Source organism: Acipenser ruthenus, chromosome 14 (assembly GCF_902713425.1).
Source record: "Acipenser ruthenus chromosome 14, fAciRut3.2 maternal haplotype, whole genome shotgun sequence".
In the NCBI taxonomy this organism is placed as follows: domain Eukaryota; kingdom Metazoa; phylum Chordata; class Actinopteri; order Acipenseriformes; family Acipenseridae; genus Acipenser; species Acipenser ruthenus.
Genome location: NC_081202.1, coordinates 29,001,540 through 29,023,985, shown reverse-complemented (window position 1 = coordinate 29,023,985; position 22,446 = coordinate 29,001,540). Strand labels below are relative to the sequence as shown.

The window sequence follows — 22,446 nt, the reverse complement described above, 5'->3', positions numbered from 1 at the left end:
GGTCTGGGGCTTTTTTGCTGGATCCAGAGTCGGCGACTTGCACAGAGTGAGTGGCACCCTGAACCAAAACTGCTACCACAGCATTTTGCAGCGCCATGCAATACCCTCTGGTATACGCTTAGTTGGTCAGTGGTTCATCCTACAGCAAGATAATGACCCAAAACATACCTCCAGGCTATGTCAGAACTACCTTAGAAGAAAAGAACAAGACGGTAGGCTTCAAATCATGGAATGGCCAGCACAGTCTCCAGACTTAAACCCCATCAAGCTGGTTTGGGATGAACTGGACAGAAGGGTGAAAGCAAAGCAACCTACAAGTGCAACACATTTGTGGGAACTTCTGCAACAGTGTTGGGAAGAACTTTCCGAACAATATTTGATTTCCATTGTAGAAAGAATGCCATGAGTGTGTTCGGCTGTTATATCTGCAAAAGGTGGCTACTTTGAGTAAAAAATTTAGATTAAATTTTGTTAAACAAAACGATTCCATGATTTCTTTTTTATCTCCAATTGTTTATTTGTTCTATGCTTTAATTTCAGAGTACATTGAGACATTAAACTGCGTAAATTTCAATAAAAACTGGAAAAATTTAGGTGTTCTAAAACTTTTGACTGGTAGTGTGTGTGTATATATGTATATATATAATATATATATATATATATATATATATATATATATATATATATATATATATATATATATATATATATATAAAATATGAACTGCCCTTTGAGTCACATATCAGAAAACAATTGCCCCCAAGGGAGCGCAATACAGACCAACAGGGATTATATTGCCCCTGGAGGTCAGTATTGCCTTCCCGAGGAGTAATCATTTTCTGATATATGGTGAAAGTGGCAGTACATATTTGCTTTATGAAACATTTTGCAGTTCGTGACTAAGAAAGAAACAAAACAATTGCGGCAGCCGAGACAGGCAGGAAGCAGAAATGACAGTCAGGATGTGATTGGGAGGGAAGTAAATATTGAAAATGGTGGCAGGAAGCAAAATGGTTAAAAGTGTTGTTTTGTTTTTTTTGTTTTATTTTTTAGAAATATCAGAAAGGTTTTGTATTCAATTTTTTGTTATGTTATTTACTTGAGGGAGGCGTGGCAGGTGCCGATACACTATATATATATATATATATATATATATATATATATATATATATATATATATATATATGTACACACACACAAAGTACATTTGCTGAAAATAAATAAAAACCCAAATAGTGTCATTGGACTCTAATCTTTTATAAATGTATGGTTTCTAGAAAAGTCTGGTGGAAAACAAACAGTGAAATGATATAAATTAGCAGCATGACAAAATCAATGAGCACTCTATTTTCAAAAAAGTAAGGGTAAACCAGAGCTGATTTATTACATGCAGCTATATTCCATTTTCACAAAGGACTTCAGAGATTTGTATTTTGCCTACTCCTGGCTTCATACTTAATAACAAAGAACTTGCATAGCACATATTATTATCCTTAGAATTACCTTACAATTAAGCCGCCTTTGATAGCATCATTGATACGACATACTCCTTAACAAACATGCATACATAAACCGTGGCATTTACAACAAATTAAGAACTAGCACTTGATGCTTTAGGCAGACTATAGATGTGCCTCAAATTAGAAGTATCTGTCAAAGAAAAAAAATGGAACTGCATAACGTATTAAATTCTTAATTCATTTTCATCAATCATTCCTACTATAATGTCCTTATTAAGTAATGGTTCTGTGTGTAGCCTAGTATCCCATGTGTGCTGTTAATGGTAAAACGGTCTGCTTTCTTTCCATTTAGAGCCAGGTAGTTTAAAAAGATTTTATAAACACTCTTACCACTTTTTTTTAATATAGTGGAAAATAAGACTCATTTTGGGATTGAAGCCCATAAAGCCATGTTAACTCATGATCAAGCGTTGAGGACATACCATGTTAAGGGCAGCTTGGTATGAAAAATTTAAGTTATCTTAACTAGTATAATCTTATTTTGTATCCTTTATTTTGTATCAATTTTGTTTTAGCCATCAAATCCTGTTGACTTTTTAAAAATCAGATGTTTAAGACACCCTTCAGCTATATATTATACATATTTCCTCGATTTGCAATCAATAGTTGTAGAACATAAGTGATGTAAAGAAAAATGACATAATTTACACTGAAAAATGTGAGTTTTGATAGATGAGATACTTGACTTATGAAGCCCAATAAATCGGATCCAGCAGTACACATTTGGACCTGTGCTTTCTCTGGTCAGAAGTCACTTGATACTGCAGTTCTGCTGGGGAGACAACCAAGCGGTTCAAACAGGTTCAAAATAAAACGGATTTATTTTGAAGACTTTCGATGCCAGCTATTCAAAGAGGCACAGTAACAAAATCTTCCACTTTCGTAGTTTATAATCAGCATTGAACTCAGCTGTTATAAAGTGGATAACCAAATGATTAATTCATTTCTACTGTTGTGTATTTACTAGGATGTCAAAAACCATACAGAATGACCTGATTTCATCTATTTCCTTTTCTATGCTAGAAGGGATCAATAAAGGTATTAGTTAAGCTCCTTTTTTTGCATGGCAGATTGATTAGATAAACGGGTTTGTAATTGTGCCTCTTATGACTTACAAGTCACCAGCCACCACTGGTACAGAACGGTATATAATTATTTTGTTGGAATTTATTTACTTTTAATAAATTAGGTCGAAAGGATGTGCTTTGATTTTTGTCTGCCTCTCTCCTGCCTTAACGTTATTTAGAAAATATTTTTTGCTAGCAGAGTGTGATTTGACGGGGGCGTGTCCCTGGCTCTGCTTTTTGAAGGGGGCGTGTCCCTGGGTCTGCTTTTTGATGGGGGCGTGTCGCTGGCTCTGCTTTTTGACGGGGGCGTGTCCCTGGCTCTGCTTATTGAAGGGGGCGTGTCCCTGGTTCTGCTTTTTGACGGGGGCGTGTCCCTGGCTCTGCTTTTTGACGGGGGCGTGTCCCTGGCTCTGCTTTTTGACGGGGGCGTGTCCCTGGCTCTGCTTTTTGACGGGGGCGTGTCCCTGGCTCTACTTTTTGACGGGGGCGTGTCCCTGGTTCTGCTTTTTCTATCACAGGCTCTGCCTGCTCTTTTAGTTTTCTTCCACGGCAGTGAAAATATATTTTGTACTGACAATGTCTTTCTGCTGGAAAATGTCATTTATACAGGTTATATTCAAACATTTTGCATATAGTGCAAAATACACCGTCACTCCGTTTTTAGTTTGGCAAATGTTGTTTTTAGCACTTAAGTGTACATTGTTATTGCCTTTTAGTTATCGATAATACAGCAATCTGTCGTATATCCACCCGTCACATATCCACCCTAACCGTTTATCTGCCATGATCTAGCTCTTCATCTAGCTCTTCATCACCCACTTTGTTTTTGCTACTGTTTTTGCTACTGTGTAAATTACCCTACACTAATGTAAGTGTATACAGCACTGTGGCAGGGCAGGATCCCTGCGCATGAAGAGGGTTTTTTTTGTGAAAATATATATTGTAAATAGTGTGTATTTATTGTAATTAATGAATGAAGTACCTGACGCTCCTGGGAGAGCCTGCCTGCTGTGTGTGATTTGCCAGCTGTGGAATCTAATAAGCAGGTAGGTGTGTGCCAGCAGGGTGTCAGATATAAAAAGGTTCAATTTATTCACCTCAGGGCTGCTGCAGATCTAACGCTAACTGGGCTAAAGAAGCTGAAATGTGTCTACTTGTGTGTGTGTGAGAGAGAGAGAGAGAGAGAACCATGGTTGGATACCGAAGAGTGAGTAAACAAATTGAAACTGCCGACAGCTGGGCAAGTAGCCAGAGTTCGTTTTATTATTGAACAGAGAAGATTAGTTCAGAGATTGTAGATCCCCCAAAGTCGTACACTGTGTTGTATGTACTCCGTGCGCTACCATTGCTGGTAGTGTCACGTGAGCTGTTCAGTGTGTTGATGTGTAAATAAATCCTGTTTGCCTGCGGGGTGTATCAACTTCAACTTCCGTCTCGATCTCCTGCCTGTCACTCAGCAGCGAATGCACACACCCACATGGCAGACGGCTACCCTTTCACAAGCATTAATATACCCTTTATCTTTGTAAACAAGGGATTTAGGGGATCTCCCTAATAAAAGCTGAATCTCAAAACAGTAATTGTGTGAATATAGTAATTGTTACAGCTGTGTATAATGATATTTAAAACTTTTTACATATCTGCCCTTACTCTGGAAGTTAAAAGTGTTAAACGACAATAACATTTGCATGGTGGCAGTTCTTAGTATGTTAGTGGTGTAGCAACGTGATGTATCTTTACTATAAGCTTTCCTGTTTGTAGTTTGTGTATTTTATCCCCCACCCTGGAAGTTTGACAAATTGCATCCTGTGACGTGGTCTTGAAATCTAAATGCCTTATTAATGTTGTATACAGTGCATTTTTAAACACGCTGGCAGTGTGTAACAGTTACGTTTATTAGAATAAACTATGATGGGCTACTGTTTTATTTTCTCTGCTGGCTAGTGGAGAAAATGCGTTTAACAGCCAAATTGGGGTAAAATTGTTAAGATATAAAAAGTGTTGTCAGTCAGAATACAATAGTAAGATTCTACTGCTGCAGCCCCCTGCCTTTTTTTCTGCCAACCCATTATTCTGCCTCCCCCATATATATAAAACTTTCCATCACTTTGTATTGAATACATTTTCTTTTGCTGATTTCACACAGCTCCCCTTTAAGTGAGCAGAGCATCTGTTTTCTCTTTCCAGCTATTTTGTATTGTATGCTCATTAAGCATCCCCTTGAGGGAGCTTGGATAAGTTTTCAAATCTGCTGCCGGCAAAATGGAATGGTATCCTCTAATGGTGCCCTTCACTGCAGTCACATTCACTCATAGGTGTTGTACTGTGCAAAACAAGTGTAGGTACTGGTGACAGAGCTCTGCATGCTAATGTGTTGCTAACTATGACACTGACCACAAGTAAAACTGCAAAATTGAGGTCATGTGACTTTAAGTTACTGCTTTGAGCTGTTGTCTTCATGCTCACATCTGTATTATTTGATTTTCTTTCTTCAGCTCTATTACTGGTGTAGTCCAGTAAAAGTGAACCCATTCACTGCTGCATTGTTGAAACCACAATTATCCATTTATTTTTTCATGCACCAGTTTCGCTTTGTTTACCAGCAATTCGATCTTGATTATGTCGCAGAGGATGCTTTGTTTTTGTTTACAAAAGCTCCCATTTCTAGTTATTTTTTCATCGAAGATAAAGTTTAATGAAACATGAATGCTTTTAAAACACCTAGTTTGTTTCATTAGGGCTGTATTGTATGTTTCTTTTAATGGCAGGCTAGTGTACTGAACGAAGTCTGTTAAACTAGAAATTGAAAAACATGCCTTGGCTAATTGTTTGTCTTCTGGAGCAGTTTCTGTCCTTTTTTAAGATTAAGCTGTTTGTTCCAGACGGTCATTAATTAGCCATAAAGGACCAACCTTTTTACATTATAGCTTAATTATTAACCACATGATTTAAGCAAAATAATCTTGGTATAGTTAAAAGCTGGTTAACTGCCAGTAACCCTTGTTCTGAAAACACACAGCTGTTCCTCAAAACAATGTTGAAAGTGGCAGACTCTACCCATTACTCTGCATTCATTTTACCATACATGTACAAAATTAAAAATAGATCTAGTTAGAGTTATTTAAGTTCAGAAGCTTTGAAAACAAAGTTTTATTTCTTGTAAAATAGCATTTTTTAAGCTGTTTATTTCTTTTACTTCAAATGAACATAGCACCGCCTTAAACAGTGGTTGAGAGTAGAAAGTAACAGAGAATGAAAGAGAATGGATAGACATGGATGCTAGCTACTGTGCATTGCCTATATTTTAACAAAACATTTTCTTAATATTTACGCTAAAGGAACAAATAACAATTTTATGTTTTCTCTTAATTAATGTTATACACTTAACCTTAAACTAGAATCACAATCATACATTAATTAAAAAATAAGAATCTTAGAGCCACGTGTTTTTCGCAAATACAAAATAGCACGAAATAAAATGAAATGCAACATATAAAACGAAATGCAAAGAAATGCAAATATAAAATGACATACAACGAAAATTCATTATAAAGCAAATAGGGCTGCAACGAATGGTATTTTTTGACCTTCGAAGGTTCGGAACACATTACCGAAGGAAGGTTCGAACCTTCGATGGTACTCATTTGCATAATTTATTGGTGACATCACCATAGCTACTTGTTTATATTTGATTGAAAATCCTATTATTTTATCGGTAATCCATATAAATGGAATAAAACATTCACATGTAGTTTAAAAATATGTTTAAATAAAATAATTTAAGTAAAACTACAATTATGTTTATTTACACGTAATTGAGCCTGCTTGCGATCTATACAGTAAGCTTGCATTGCACCAGGACCAACTGCAGCGGACAAAGCTTTATTTAACAGTCACCGTTCCAAGCAGGTTATCAGTCACATTCTACTACTACTAAAAATATTAATAATACTAATAATAATATGAATGCTTGTCAAGTGACCCCAGAGATTGGTTATGCCTCCATAATATGAGTTGCTTGCACAGTTTGCATTCAACTCATTTTTTTTGGTTGTCTGGGCATTTACCAAAAAAATCCCAGACAGCAGAGGGGTTTCGAGACATTTCTTTCAATACAGCTTATGCTATACAATGCTTTGCTGTCGAGATGGTGAATGAAGAAATTCAAGGTTTGCCTCTGGATAACACAAGCTGGAGGGGGAGGGGCGGACGGTGTTCAGTTTTCGAAATTAAAATTATTAGTGTTAGCGTATATTTTGTATGTTTCAAACATATTCTATCATAGCACTTCTCGTACACTGTCTTGTACACTAGGTATTCAGTACATATTTTACTGAAGCAATACAGCCACCAGAGGTACGAGCCCACTGCTTTGGATACTATACCCTGCTCCAGTTGTACGTAATGTATAACGATGTGGTAGTGGATTTTATTAACAACTTTTGTTTACATAATATGCATTATACAAATCAAAAGATTGAATTTTGCATGTGAGTGACATTTAATGTGTGATTTACAGTATTCAAACATTGTCAAACAGTTTCTGTTGATGGGGGGAAAAAAAACATACATAAGAACATAAGAAGAACATAAGAAAGTTTACAAACGAGAGGAAGCCATTCAGCCCATCTTGCTCGTTTGGTTGTTAGTAGCTTATTGATCCCAGAATCTCATCAAGCAGCTTCTTAAAGGATCCCAGGGTGTCAGCTTCAACAACATTTGTGCGTGAACCAGTGTGACAAACTTTGAAGGTTTGATTTGATTTCCATTACATGAGAGTAGATGTTAACACTTCATGCTGATTTGAACTCGGCTCTCGCCAAGATAAGCACCAACTAAGACGTAGCTTTACAGTAAACTAATGTGATCCATCTGTGTCTCCATCCATTTGCGTCTCCTTCCATATGATGATGTAGATATCCTTCTGCCTGGTGTTGATGGCTGAAGTGTAATGCTGGCTCCAGGGATCAGCTTATTTTGCCTCCCTAGCGCATCAGCACAGACAACGGCTGTGATGCTGGCTCCAGGGATCAACCACAGTGCGGTCTCCCCAGCACATCAGCATGACAACCATCTGGACTGAGCTAAGTAGGGTATACAATCTTCGAATCCCTGGCTAGCGAACGAACCTTCGAACACATCGGACACAGCCCTAAAAGCAAAGATAGAATGACATTTTTTAAATTGGGAGGTTTATACAAAAAATACTTTAAGTAAATACTTGCAATCGTAGTTGCCAAGGCTCATCCATTACCATTGACATGGTCTGAAGGGAAACGGAAGCTCTGTCTAGCACTTGCGCAGATGTATAATTTGGAGCAAGTCGTTTGGATATTAAAATTGAGATGGAAGAGAAGTGACGTTTTGTTTCTAAAATCCATAAACCGTGCGATAACAATTAAACAACGCTGCAAAGAATTTGAGCATGAGAGGATGTATGCCACTGACAGTGAGAAAATAATGATGTGCAGATTTTGCAACTGGCTGGAATGGGAGTTGAAAGATACAGTAAGCATTAGCTGTTTATTCCTTTTGGGGAAAATATGGCTTGTTTGCTTATATTTTGTATTAGTATGCCAAGTCTTTGTTTTATTTCAAGTGGTGCAAACTAGTGTTTAAATACTTAGAAACCCCAAGCTTGTTGTATACAGCCCTGCTTCAGTGCAATCGGACTGAATGTAAAAAGAACATTGGATAATGTTTAATAAAAAATGTATGTATGTAGTTAAAACATGATGTATACTGTACAATTATAGATATGCGATTGTTTTATTAATGTGTATCTGTAATAAAACAAAATAAAATGAAATTTGTGAAAAATAAAATGAAAAATTATAAAAAATAAAATAATTTAACGGGGCTCTAGGCATAGTGTTCTAAGAGATAATAACATAGGACTTGCTCGAGTGTGTATGTGTATGAACAAATATGAACTAACACATTTTTTCTTTTTTGAATTGCTCCAATTCTGAGGTCCAGGCAGCTCAGACATATGAAATCAGTACACATAGGGGCATCTGGTGTAGGAATAACAGAAACCCCTTTATCCATTGGCTAGCATCCAAACAAAACTACAGTTCAAGAGAAAAAGTTAATCATGCTGACAGGACATTGATGACCACTTTCTGTAATGGGAGGAACATGAATTTACAATTAAAGTGCTTCAGCAAAGGGAAGGGAAACTTGGTCTTACATGTCTATAGCTCAGTGCCTGCATGCCTCTAGGGTATTGCTGTCCTGATAAAGGGTCCAACAGAGCAGAAGCAGTTTGCAGTGATGGAAAGATTCATGCAGCACTGTGGTACTCCTGACGTTTTATTACTCGTCTTGAAATAAACACTGGAGTGGATTCTCTATGGGTGTTCATGGTGTTGAACAGTAATCAGTTTAGGTTGGACTCTGTCTTGTGTTTCTTCCAGCTTAGCAAGCTCTAAAAACAATTCATTAACTTGCTTCTTAATCTCCATCAATTAAGATGGATGTCTAGGTAAGTGGGTCCAGTGTTCAGCACAACATTTGCCACAGTGATTGAAATAGGTACAGTAATAGATATTTAAAATAATATTTTCATAGTTTGACTTCTTGAGTGATTTATTAAAGATTTGGTTCGTGGGAATTTTTGCTATGCAAGACAACTAATTTTTGTGTCGTTTCCTTTTTTTTTTCTTTCTTTTTTAGCCGTGCTATCAAAACCAATCAGGACCTGCTACCCGAAACTCCCTGGACACACATTTTCTACAATGACTTTTGGGGGACCCTGCTTACCCACAGCGGCAGCCACAAGTCCTACCGCCCACTGTGCACTCTCTCCTTCCGCCTTAACCACGCCTTGGGGGGCCTGGACCCCTGGGGTTACCACCTTGTCAACATTCTGTTGCATTGCAGTGTCACCGGCCTCTTCACCCGCCTCTCACGGCTCCTTCTTGGGGGCGGCTACTGGACCCTGATGGCGGGGCTACTCTTTGCCTCACACCCTGTGCATACAGAAGCTGTGGCAGGGATTGTGGGCAGGGCGGACGTTGGCGCTGCCCTATTCTTCCTGCTTTCGCTGCTTTGCTACATGCGATACTGCTCCCTGAGAGGGCACTCTGCCCACTGCTGGCCGTGGTTGCTGGGTAGCTTTGCCTGTGCGGCCTGCAGCATGCTGTGGAAAGAACAAGGGGTCACTGTCTTGGCCGTCTCTGCAGTTTACGATGTCTTTGTGTTCCACAGGCTCAAATTTCATCAGGTCATCTCGCTTATTTTTAAGGTAAGCAGTTTTATTTTCCCTGTTTTAATGTTGTCTGCCATTGGATGGTTTGAGTAAATCTATCCATCAGTGGTTATTATAAGTGCTTTGTTGATTACGACGTTGAAGGATCAATCCATTACCTGGCTCGACTGGACCGGGAATTGCAATGCTGGAATAAATGTTCATTTCTGAAGGTTAAGTAAAAATAAAAAGCAAGTAAGTAAAAAGTTCTCATTTGAAAACCTTAGTCATCTGCATTCAAAAACTTGAGACTGAATCTCAGCAGGACGTGTTTAAGATGACAAAGATGCAAGTTTTTGATTCATAACCCCTGGGGAGGCGGGCGTGCTGGTCAGGCCAGGGAAGGATGCTGACATGAAGTGCCTGTTTGAGTGCAGCTCTGTGTTCATTAAAAGATGACGTGTCTATATAAAGGAAAGGTGTTAACACAAGGAGGTGTCTTTTTATTTTTGCACTTCTGTTTTAGGTAGGTACATTATACCTGCTAGTGTAAAAATGAAAAGATGAGAGAGAATTATAAGTAGAAAAAACAAGGACTTGTTATTTTTCTAAATATTATTACTTAAATACACAGTAGTAGGCTTACACTGGTATATGTCAAATTAGAGCACAATTGTTGAGAATAAGATATGGTGCCGATAGACTAATTTTTAAAGTTAGGCTGGTTAAACAATGTTGACTAAATAAATCAGGGTTCAGTCCCTTTTTAAATTCACGTAAATGCAAGTAAGTGCTAAAATACTCAAACAAGCTTGCCTTGTGAACAGGGAAACATCTGCCTGTAGCCATTCTGACTTGAAGCCATCTCCTGAACTTTTAAATTAAATACATAAACATATTGTATGCCAGAAACATACATATCCATTGCCACATATTACACATTACAGTTGTGAAAGAATACGATAACTGTGACCTACCTTGACACTGTGGAATTATGGAACCTGCCAAGCTGGACCAAAGCTTTACATTTGCAAGTGCTTAAACAAATACAGTTGGCGCCGCTTAATCGGGATACTGATAGTCAGGATTTCTGCTTAAATGGGATACAACTCTGGGAGATGGGTCTTCCCAGTGCTATTTGTCATTTAATTGGGAAGCCACTTTGTTTAATTGGAATGCAGTATTTTCAAATGATGAACGGAGATCGCAGTGATTACGTGATTACACTGTGACTTGCGTAAATTGCATAAACCACGTTGAACTCTTGAAGAAGGTCTCCTGTGGTTTCTCAGGCTGTTGCAAAGAAAGTTGGCATGTCAACATCGCAGGTGCCTCGCCTTGTGATAAGATGTGATTTCATTCTTTTTCATTTCATGTAGAAGTAAAAAAACAGCAATTTTAATTTTGTTTTGGAATAAAAAATAAAAAAAAGACTAATACCAAAGAAAGCTTTGGTCAGTGAAGGCCCTTGATAAAGCTTATTCAGTTGGCATTGGTGTTTTGGGGGGAATAACACTGAATTACAAAACAGCAACACTCATTGAACTGTCTATATAAATTAGCAATTTTATAGACACCGAAGACATGACCATGTTATTTCGATTAATACATTGATTATTAATTGCACCTGGCAACGCTCTCTGTCTTCTGCTTTATCATCAAGGGCATGGGTCATTACAATATTTTGGGGTACATATTCCCTTGTAAGATGGCCTTGTGATTGAAATATTTGCCTATTAATAATAATTGTTTATATATATATATAAACAATTATATATATAAACATTATATATATAAAAATATATATAATATTATTTTGCTATATTTAACAATGCCAAGATATTTTGTCAGGAAGGGGGTTATGTAAGGTGAAATGATCAATAAAGGCCTCAACCCCACCAAATCCAACAGGGTAGAAATGCACACAATAAAGTGGCCAGGCAGCGCATATCCTAATGCTTTACTGTGTTTACACTTTTTAAAGGCCTCTACACACCGGACGCAATGTGACAAGCGAATGTGTCGTATGACACAAAGCACCACAAAAAGCACCAAGAAGACACTGCTGCCCTTCCTCTGACATTTATTATTTTGTTTGCCTTGATTTTCATGCTCCACAAATCTCATACCGCGCCTTCTGCTCTCTGCACTCCCAAGTCCCCTCACCTCTGGGCTGTAAATACCCCGATGCACAGGTGGTGCTTATTGCGACCCTCATTCCCATGATTGCAGATCATTGTTTGTGCGTGTTGAGTAATTTGCATTGCTCTTAAGCTTACATAGGCCACAGTGCAAAATAATTGCCTGGCCGCTAGGCAGTTTGGATTTTGCATCAGCAAAATCCAACTGTGTTTTTTAAATGTTTTACGATTTCCAATAAAACCTATTTTGGAATCTGTGTAGTGTCATTTTATAAGTGATTTATTTCTTCACGTATTTATTTTAAATCACTGTTCAAATCTTTGTGTCATTAACAAGCTGTCATTACCGTAACTGTAATGTCATTCCCGTAACAATAGTTATTTTAGTGAATAAAACTGCAGCAGCATTGCCAGGATTGAAAGTTATATTAGCAAAGGGTTCATATTTTACAAAATAAAATAGTTTGGTATACTTTTAATTATTGCTAACATATTTTATAATTGAAAATATCGGTACAAAACCCGATACGTGCCAAAACTAAGTTTAACTTGAATTTTATTCATCAATAAATATGAAAATCAAGTGCTTGTTTTTGGCATGCTACTGGCCCTAAGGCTTTGTACCCCATCCAAGGTTACCACTTCCTGTGGTAACCTATAAGATTATGATCACTTTGAGGATACCTGCTACCTATGTGATACTTGTGTAAACTGGCCATATTTATCTTTCTGCCTGAAAGTGTATTTATATAAGCCCATGGGGGGAATCTTTGTTTGTTCAAGTCCTATTTTATTTTTCTGTAATTTTACTGTTGCTGGTATTTTCATGGATACACAGCTTTCATGCTGTTTTTCCTGTGTGGCTGCCAGCTTTTTGCTTTTTATCTGTCTATCGATCTATCTATCTACATACGTCAACAGTGGACGCAGGCTTCACAGAAGTTTGTTTTGTTCAAGAATTGAAAAGCTTTTTAATATTAAGTGAGTGGTTCATCAAACATTCATGCCTACAGATGTTATTCATAATGAATGTTAAAGGCCAGAACTAACAAGGCTACACCTGCTTTGTTGTTCGAAATTTGAACAGTATTCTAAAGGTTGATTTATTATGTATGTGACTTTGAAGAATTAACCAAACCATGCCTAGCATTCTACGAAGACCCCCATTTAAGAAAGACAATACGTTCCAATTGTTTACTCCTGAATTAAAAAAAAAAAAAAACAGTTAATGAAAGGTTACCGTGTTCCCCAAGTAGAGAAGGATGGACTGATACAGTTGGTGCATAAGGGCCCACGATTTGAATGAGGACCCTAAAAACTGAAAGACTTCAGAAATCAGGTAACACACATGGAGTGAAATGAGTTCTACTCGCTCTCGGGGGACAGTAGTCCACATCACAAAGCAACAGTACAATGTAGACAAGCTATTTTAAAAGACAGGCCATGAATCAGAGGGAGAACAAACAGCTCCCCCACACACCTGCTTATGCGATCCCTGCTGTGTCTATTTATTAGAGAGTCAGTCTCCAGTGCTGTGAGTACAGCATCTTTCTTGAAAACCAAAACTGTTGACAAGGAGTGCACAGTACAAAAAGAAGTTGGAAACTATGGTTTCTAGCTCTTATATTTCAATACATTGTGGGGGAGGAGTGCAACAAGAGACCACAGCATCTCTCAATTTGGCAGAGGTTTTATTTAAACTCTTTCAGCTGTTTTTTCTTTTTTTTTATTTGATGTACACAAGAAAGCTTTTTGGAAAACTGATACAGGAATTGAGATTTCTATCTGTAGAGAAGATAAGCCATCTGTGTTTAATAAACTTGCATATTTGTCAATTTGGAAGATTCCCAATCGCACAGTTACAGTAAATAATCATTTAACTTTAATTACAGTGTGGGTCTGATTCAATTAAGCAATGTGTTCAGAGCCATTAATACTTCTTAATAACCCTATTTAGATGTTTTTTATTGCACTAAAGAAAAGCAAGACCAAATGACCTGTCGGGTGTATTTAGTAAATCTTTTAAAAATAGCATTGTTTTAATTTTTACTTTGTTCTTTATTTATTTGGTGCTATTTGTCTTGTTAAGGATCTTTTTTTCTTGGGGATTCAAGTAATGTTTTATGTAGATCAGGAACATTCAAGTATTTTCTGTTTTTTGTTTTGCAAGATGGCTTTCATAGATTATTCTGATGAACTGTAACGGGAGCGCCAGGGTCTTTGTCAGCAGTGAACTACAACTAAAATATATGTCATCACCATTTACAAAAGCTCTTTTCATGATATATTTTAGTTAATTTATTTTTTTTTCCATATTAATATAGTCTGTGCTAGGGTGCTTTGGATGGAATTAAATTGTTTTGGTCAATTTGTGTTTTTTTTTTTTTTTTTTTTTTTTTTTATAAACAAGCAAAGCGATTGAATTTTACCCTAGTTGAAGTTTAGAATTGGAATAAAAAAATAAAAAAAAAACTGTAAAGTGGGCAAAGCAGCAATTTAGAGTTTTTTGGAAGAACTGCTAGTGATGATTTTAGTTTTTTGACTTCTACGCAACTTGCAGCATTTAAAAAGTTCTCCTGACATTCCTTAAATGCAGCTGTGATACAGGAGAAACTACTTGCTGGGACTGTGCAACCAAAAAAAGAAACTGGATACAATATGTTTTTTCATGGTGGAAAATGCAAGGGCAAATGTACACATCTTACACAGACTTTTTCCTTCATGGGTCAGTGGAATTAATCATCTGAAGATCAACCATCTGCTTTAAAAATATCAGACTGATCCCTCAGTCACTGATTGCGTTCAGATTTCCAAGACAAACTGGGAACTACAGTGATACCCGTGGTTGTAAGAGAAGGTGAAAGTAAAGTCACTGTATTTGAGCGGTTGACTTTGTCAACGTCAACCTTTGTGGAATTCTTACTGTTGTACTGTTCACTAGCTCCTAGTTGAAAATGCTTTTAGGGATCGGCTCCACTGCCATGACAGTTAGTTTTCTTTCTAAGAATGACAGCAGTTTTTATTACTGAACCTGTGTTTTGTAGAAACCTACCATAGTTATTTCCAGGTTTATAACCAAGCATATTTGATTCACTCTGAACTGAAGATAAACAGTCACTGTACGATTACAGCACATACCTATGTTAAGCTTATTCTGTTTTTTTATGGTGTGTCTGACACATGTGATGTATGATTGTGACAGGATAGCAACGAGACAGAGACTCAGAAGCCAGGAAGCTGCAGTTTGATTGCCAAAACACACATTTAATAAACCAAATATAAACAAAAAGGGCACAAGGGCCAAAATAAGGGCATTTGGCTTAACTACTTTACGAAAATGTGCAGAAACACAGGGCACACTCAAACTTCTCTTGCCAAATGGAGCCCTGAGCTCTCCTTTTATGTGATGTGGCTGTTCCCAATTACCACTTAATCATTCAATTAAGGAGCAGCCACATTCTCACATGTTTTTGGCAGGGATAGAAATTAACCCCATCTCTGCCAAACACCAACAAATCACTATAAAACACTACACTATTTACAGGCAGAGCTCTTGCTCTGCCTCAATGAATACTATACAACATGGGTGTCAAACTCAGTTCCTGGAGGGCCGCAGTGTCTTCTGGCTTTCGTTCCACCCGAGCTCTCAATTACTTAATTGGTCTAATTATTTGATTAACTGGACACCATTTAACACTTCTCTTCAGACCTCAAAATGTTTCACAGGTAGTGTACTTTGAAGTGCATTTTTAAAACGATCAACTACAAAAGACCTTGAAAAATATTAAATATGTCAAATTGAACAAATAATTAGATCAATTATGTTAATTGAGAGCTTAAGTTGGAATGAAAACCAGAAGACCCTGCTGCCCTCGAGGACTGGAGTTTGACACCCCTGCTATACAACATGTTTTACATATACCGTTATAATGCTAATAATCCCAGGACATCCTTGTTAACAATATGTTCTTAATTGCCCACAATATTTTAACTAAAATAAAATGGGAATAATAAAAATGCTAATAATTACGTGATTCCCTGTTGATGAAAAATGCAAGAAATACTAAAAACTGTGCTCATTTTGGGTGGTACACGTGTTTTTTTTTTTTTTTTTTTTTTAAGGTCAATGTATTTATGTTCTTGCTCTGTAATGTTTACTGCCATACATTATCCATCAGAACATGAGTACATCATGCCTGAAGGAAAGAAGTGAAATAGCAGACTTCAAAAGCTATCCTGTAGTCATCAAAAATTAAAGCCTGTTACAAGATTTGAATAAAATTATTGATACTGGCAGACATGTTAAAAATGTTTACGTCTGTAACAGGGGTGTTCTTTTACGAGTGTGGGTATCCGCTAATAGACGAGAGAGACACAGAGGTTGAAGCTGAAGCACTGCTCAGGCGTCCAGGTTTTATCTACAAATTACCGACAAACCGGCAGGTGCAGTAGGCGGGTGGCCGCCACTAGGGTACCAGCAATGGTAGGCCTAGTGCGGAGTGGACATACACACGTGTACATAAAAATGAATACAGAAATGCAAAACAAACTGTTCAAAACTACTACAAAATAAAAGTTGACCAAGTGGTACTCCCCTAGAAAGTCTGTCCCACTCCAGGGACAGTCTCCCTGAGCCTTCCTCTCTAGATTGTGGTGATTCTAGTTCTGATGATCCCGGTGTGCACCCGGTGACCATGCATTGGTTGCCTGGTTTTGGTTCACTCACCCTGGTTCAAGCACTCCGTTGTCCGGGTTCTCCACCGATCCACCTCGAGGCTTATAGAACAAAGAAGAAACTTGGACTATTGATTTTCCATTCTGGGGAAAAGTTCTGTTTTTCAAAAGCAACCCATTCTTTTTTTGTTGTTGTTTTTCCCACTTTGTATCAACATATTAATAATTAAGCATGGCATTTGAACATAAATATAATGTTGATAGTTAAAAATAAGTAAATTAATACATATTACCACAATTTCCTTTCTTTTTTGTTTTTGTATTGAAGCCAAGATTTTCACTCAGATGCTTGTTGCTGTAATAGTAAGTAAAGCACCTGAAGACACTTCAAACATGTCGTAATGTTTATAAACATAACTTGGCTCATTGCTGGCATTAAAATAAGCAAGAAAACTTAAAGGGAAACTGTACTCAAAATAACAAGGCTCTCTAAATGCTCTGTATACATAACAAATGCGTCTCGCTGCGCCAATTTTGTTAAGTCAAGCGTTTGGCAAGTATTTCAATTTTTTTTGTCAGCTTTCTGGGTCAGCTGGAAATGCAGGCCGCCATATTGGAACATTTCTGGCGCTGCTGTTACATCATATAGTTGACAGCCACCCACACCAGTGAACGCCGGCAGGGTGAATTATGTTGGAATGCAAAGCGTTCGGGTGCAAAAATAACAAAAGGAAAATACAGTAATAAAAAGTATTTTTTTGTGCCTAAGCCTTTAAACCAACAAAAGGCGGCCATAACGAGGCCTGGATGTCTGCCAATTTTCTTCAGCTGAACACTAGCAAATCTGAACTCCTTCTAGTAGGATCTAAAACTCAACTTAAGAATCTCAATATAGCTGCCCTGAACCTCGGAAACTGTCTGTTGCTGCCTTCCCCCACAGTACGAAGCCTTGGTGTACTTCTTGACAGCAACCTCTCCTTTGATGCCCACATCTCCTCCGTGGTCAAATCTTTCTTCTACCATCGTCAAAACATCTCAAGTCTGTCCCTACCTTTCCCTCCCGGATGCGGAGATACTTTGTCATGCATTTGTCTCCTCTCGACTCGACTACTGCAACTCTCTTTATGGTGGTCTCCCAGCACACACCATAAAGCAGCTAGTTCAGAATGCTGCTGCCAGGATCCTTATGAGATGTAAAGAACGTGAACACATCACCCCCCCGTCTTGCCCAGCTGCACAGGCTACCTGTAAAGTTCAGGATTATTTTCAAAACTCTCCTGCTCACCTACAATGCCCTTCATCACACAGGTCCTGAGTACCTCCTCAACCTGCTTACCCGCTATGTCCCTGTCCGCAAGCTGAGGTCCTCTGACTCTGGCCTGCTTGTTATCCCCAAGCAAAAGTGCACCACACTTGGAGAACGCTCGTTTAGCTTTATGGCTCCAACTCTTTGGAACTCTCTCCCAGCTTTGGAGCGTGACACTTGTGGGAGGCACAGAAGGCCTGCATCAGCTGATCTTAACCCATGAGAAGATATATATGTGATCAGAAGCTCCTTTATGTAATCTGGTGCCATACCTTTAAGTGCTTTATAAATCGGAAGTGAAATTTAAAAATCAACTCTAAACTTCACTGGGAAGTTTAAGATTGCTGAGAAGCCTAGCAGCTGCATTTTGTATAAGCTGCAGGCGATTTTATGGTGTGACCCGGAAGCTCAGCGAATAGAGCACTGCAATAGTTAAGTCGGGAAGACACAAAAGCATGAATTAGTTTCTCAGCATCAGACAGAGAGAAATCACCTACAGTTTCGCAAATGGTAAAAGAACACTTTGGTGGCATTGTGCATATGCGACTCAAAAGATAAATTGGAGTCAAATAAAACCCCTGGGTTTTTCACTTCCATTTTTATGTTTTTGTTCAAATTGCCCCGATCTATATTTAGAGATTTTGTTGCTTCTTGTTGCTGCTAAGAACCTAATAACAGAACCTCTGTCTTGTTTAGCTGTAAAAAATGTGGAACATCCACCTCTTCACATCAGTAAAGCATTCAGCTAAGGTTGATACAGCCAGGGTATCATTAGGTTTTACATTGATGTAGAGCTGTGTGTCATCGGCATAGCAGTGAAAGTTAACACCTTGTTTACAGATTATCTCACCCAGCGGTAACATGTACAAAGAGAAAAGATTGGGTCCCAGTATAGAGCCTTGGGGAATGCCATAGGCAACCAATGAAAATCCAGGCACAGTCTCCTAATGAAACAAATTGCTGTCTGTTAGTGAGATATGACTTGAACCATTTTAAGACAATACTGGACAATCCAACCCAAGAAAAAAAACCAAAAAACTTTTATGTTTAATTGTTCATTTAAATAAGGCGTTTCAGCTATGCAGATGTTTATCCGATAATTGGTCTTTCATTTTAATACTGATGATGTTTAAAATGTAACCGTCATAATGACTGCCGGCGGAGGTTTTAGGTATGAGTTTAACTGTGGCAGTTCTAGTGTTAATGAGATCTTGTACTGTAATCTGAGAGATTCCATAGCAAAACTAATCTGATTACACTGCATATTCAAAGGAGAGCAATCAGTGAAAATTTGATTCCTAATATTAATAATCTTATTTTGAAAGTAATGAAGAAATTTCTCACATTTAAAAGTTGAGGATTCAAAGTGAGGAGGAGCATCAGAGGACTGATTTACCAGTTTATCAATAATAGAAAACAGTACCCTAGAGTTGTTTTTGTTTGTTTCAATAAGGGGAAAAAATAAGAACAGTTGGCTGCCCTCAGAGCCATGCTATACTTTAATTGATGTTGCTTCCAGATTTCATAGTGTACATGCAATGTGTTATTTCATAGTGTACATGCAATGTGTTATTTCATAGTGTACATGCAATGTGTTATTTCATAGTGTACATGCAATGTGTTATTTCATAGTGTACATGCAATTTGTTATTTCTCCAATTGCGTTCCATTTTACAACTTTCTCTTTTCATTTGGCATAAATCAGGATTTACCCAAGGTGAGGTATGCTGTAGGGATATTTTTCTAGTTAACTGGGGCTACTTTGTCAAAGACCCTTGACAGAAGGTTATTATAAGTGTCTACTACCTCATCAATTGACTGCGAGTTCATAGCTGTAGGTGGTATTAATCTTAGCATATGAGATAGCTCTGGTGCAGTTGAATAATTTATTACCTTTTTTTTTTTTAACAGTATGCAGCAGAGCAGTTTGGGTGGGTAAAGGTAGCTTGGTCTCAAAAAGGATAGCAAGATGATGGTTAGATCTAACACTGACAGGTTGTGAACGACTTAACCATGAGTGATGACTAGGTCTAAAGTATAGCCACGATTGTGAGTGGGTCCTTTAACATGCTGAACATAATCTAGGCAATCTAGGAGACTTAATTCCACTGACTTTGGATCAGAGTCATTATCAATATGTAGATTTAAAATCTGTTATATTTAGCAGAGAGCATAGCGAGGAAATCAGCAAATTCTGTGACAAAAGGTAGGTTAGATTTGGGTGGACCTTTGATTGACCTTTCAAAGTTAAGGTTAGTACTAATGATTAAAAAGAAATAACTTTCAGTAATATTTTGTGTAACATTATAATTAGAGTGGTGAATGGAAGCCAGTCCCACACCCCGCCCCTCAAGGCTTGCCTTCTGAGAAATGTATAGTTTGGGGGAGATGCTTCTATCAGTGACACACTTTCATCAGCATGTAGTCAGGTTTTTGTTAAGAATAAAAAATTAAGTTTATGATCTTTAATGAACTTTGGGCCTCATTCACTAAATGGCGGTAAATGACCAGAATTACCATGTGGTACATATAGTACTAGAAAAATAGCTTTGAGTTAGTTTCTTCAACATCAGATAATATAATTGAATTAACCTGTCATGGTTTAGCATTGCTAATTATAGTTTTATTAAAGGAAGGTAGAGTGGAAAGAAATAAACTAAACAATAATTAAATACGCAATTAATTTAGCTTACTTACTTTAAGAAAGCCCCTCCTTGAGCGCAGTACCTCAGGTCTAAGTTTCTCAGCATAGAGAAGAATGACAGCAACACTTGCAGAATAGTATACCACCGTCCTCATATAGATAATCAGACAATGTTTTAGTTCTGTCTTTTGCTAAAACATTGCATTTTTTTTCTTCGTTGGTGCAGGTGCCATGTTGAGTTTCAGCAGAGAAGTGTGAGTAAAGTCACATGATGAATTAACTCAACTTGACTGCGTACAAAAAAACCCCCAAAACACAGAAAACTGGAGTTGTGATGAGAAAAAGACAAATGCAAAATTCCATTCCCTAAGTGCCTGATTCCGTGATCTCGGAAACTCAGTAGCCCTAAGAACCACGGACTGGCTTTTCAGCTCCCTTTTTAAAGGCATGTGGCCAGGGTTAATTGATAATAAATTAGTCAATCAACACCTGGCCACATGCTGCACATGGATTTGAATTAGGCAGGGAGGAATTCTAACCCCCAGCCCTGCCATATCTAACACAAACTGTATTTTACAAAACTTTCAAAATAAACACATTTTCTGTACAAACCCAACAAAAACACATTATTTACACCTGCAGTGCCGCAGCCCTGCCACAATGGCCTATTCATATTGACATCCGGCTGAACTTCTTAAAAATGCCCGTTACTCATGATTTCCTTGAAGATGTTTTATTTGTGAATGGACGAACTTGTGATACTCTTACCTCTTTCCTGAGTCATTGAGATTCTCATATCCTGGGAAAACGAGTGTGTAAAAGCAAAACCCTCTAACCTAGTGGTTCCTAACTCTGGGCCTTGAGGTCTGTCCTAGTACAGGACTTTGTTCCAGTCAAGTCCTAAATTTAGTTAATTTACCCTTTAGTCTGTTTAATGAACTCATTTAGGACCTAGCTGGACAAAATATCTGTACTGGAAATGGATCTTGATGACCAGAGTTGGGAACCACTGCTCTATCCCTAACCCTAAACATAAACTAGACACCTGAGCCAGGACAATATATATTTTTTTCTCAATTTACCAGGCAATTGGTGTTTCTAGAAGCGGAAGCTTATGAATGATCTAATAGTCCTACCCTGTTTATATTTCTGGGATATGTGCCCCCAGCTACTGCCAGTTAATGTCCATATATGGTCCAGCATTTTAAATGGTTTAATATATCGTAAATGCCAAGGACTTAAAAGTAGCACAAAAAAGAAACCAACTTTTTAGTTGTCATAAATTTATACATTAAAGCTACAAATTATATAATTTATATATATATAATATATATATATATATATATATATATATATATATATATATATATATATATATATATATATATATATATATATATATATATATAATATTTGCTTATAATTTCAGACAATGTATTCTGAGGTAAAAAAAACAAACAAACAAAAAACATTCATTTAATGGGCCATTCCTGTGTGGTTGATCTTATTTTCAAAATCAGATTCTATTAACACACCTATCTTGGCAGGCATGGTATTAGGTTAACATACAAGCTGGAGTCGAATGCTGTTTTATAATTTCCTATAAAATGGCTATTCCTGTTTGAGTATTTGGCGATTATACACTTTTTCCAAAACAATAACAAAAGAAAAAAAGTACATTGTTGTTTGTGTACTAAAACAAAAAATGAACATCAGTTCTAAAAAATATTAGGCAACTAAAGCCAAACCTTAAAACAGTAAAATTAATTGTAATAGTAAAATATTACTGCCCACAAACAATCATGAGAAATTGCACCAAAAAAAGTGGCCATTAACATCACCACAACCGCCATGCTGAAACCCCCCCAGTGTTTTCTGGTTGGTCATAACTCCGATGGTTTA

General features: G+C 37.5%; 1 protein-coding gene across 3 annotated transcripts in view; it reads left to right on the top strand.

The window, feature by feature from the left end:
• Nucleotides 1–22,446, top strand: part of LOC117419918 (protein O-mannosyl-transferase TMTC2-like) — a 140,643-nt gene that overhangs the window by 55,060 nt on the left and 63,137 nt on the right. For all 3 annotated transcript variants that reach the window (XM_034033303.3, XM_058986297.1, XM_058986298.1), the window contains exon 2: nt 9,266–9,836. In XM_034033303.3, the coding sequence (XP_033889194.1) occupies nt 9,266–9,836 (571 nt within the window). The remainder of the gene's footprint in view (nt 1–9,265; nt 9,837–22,446) is intronic.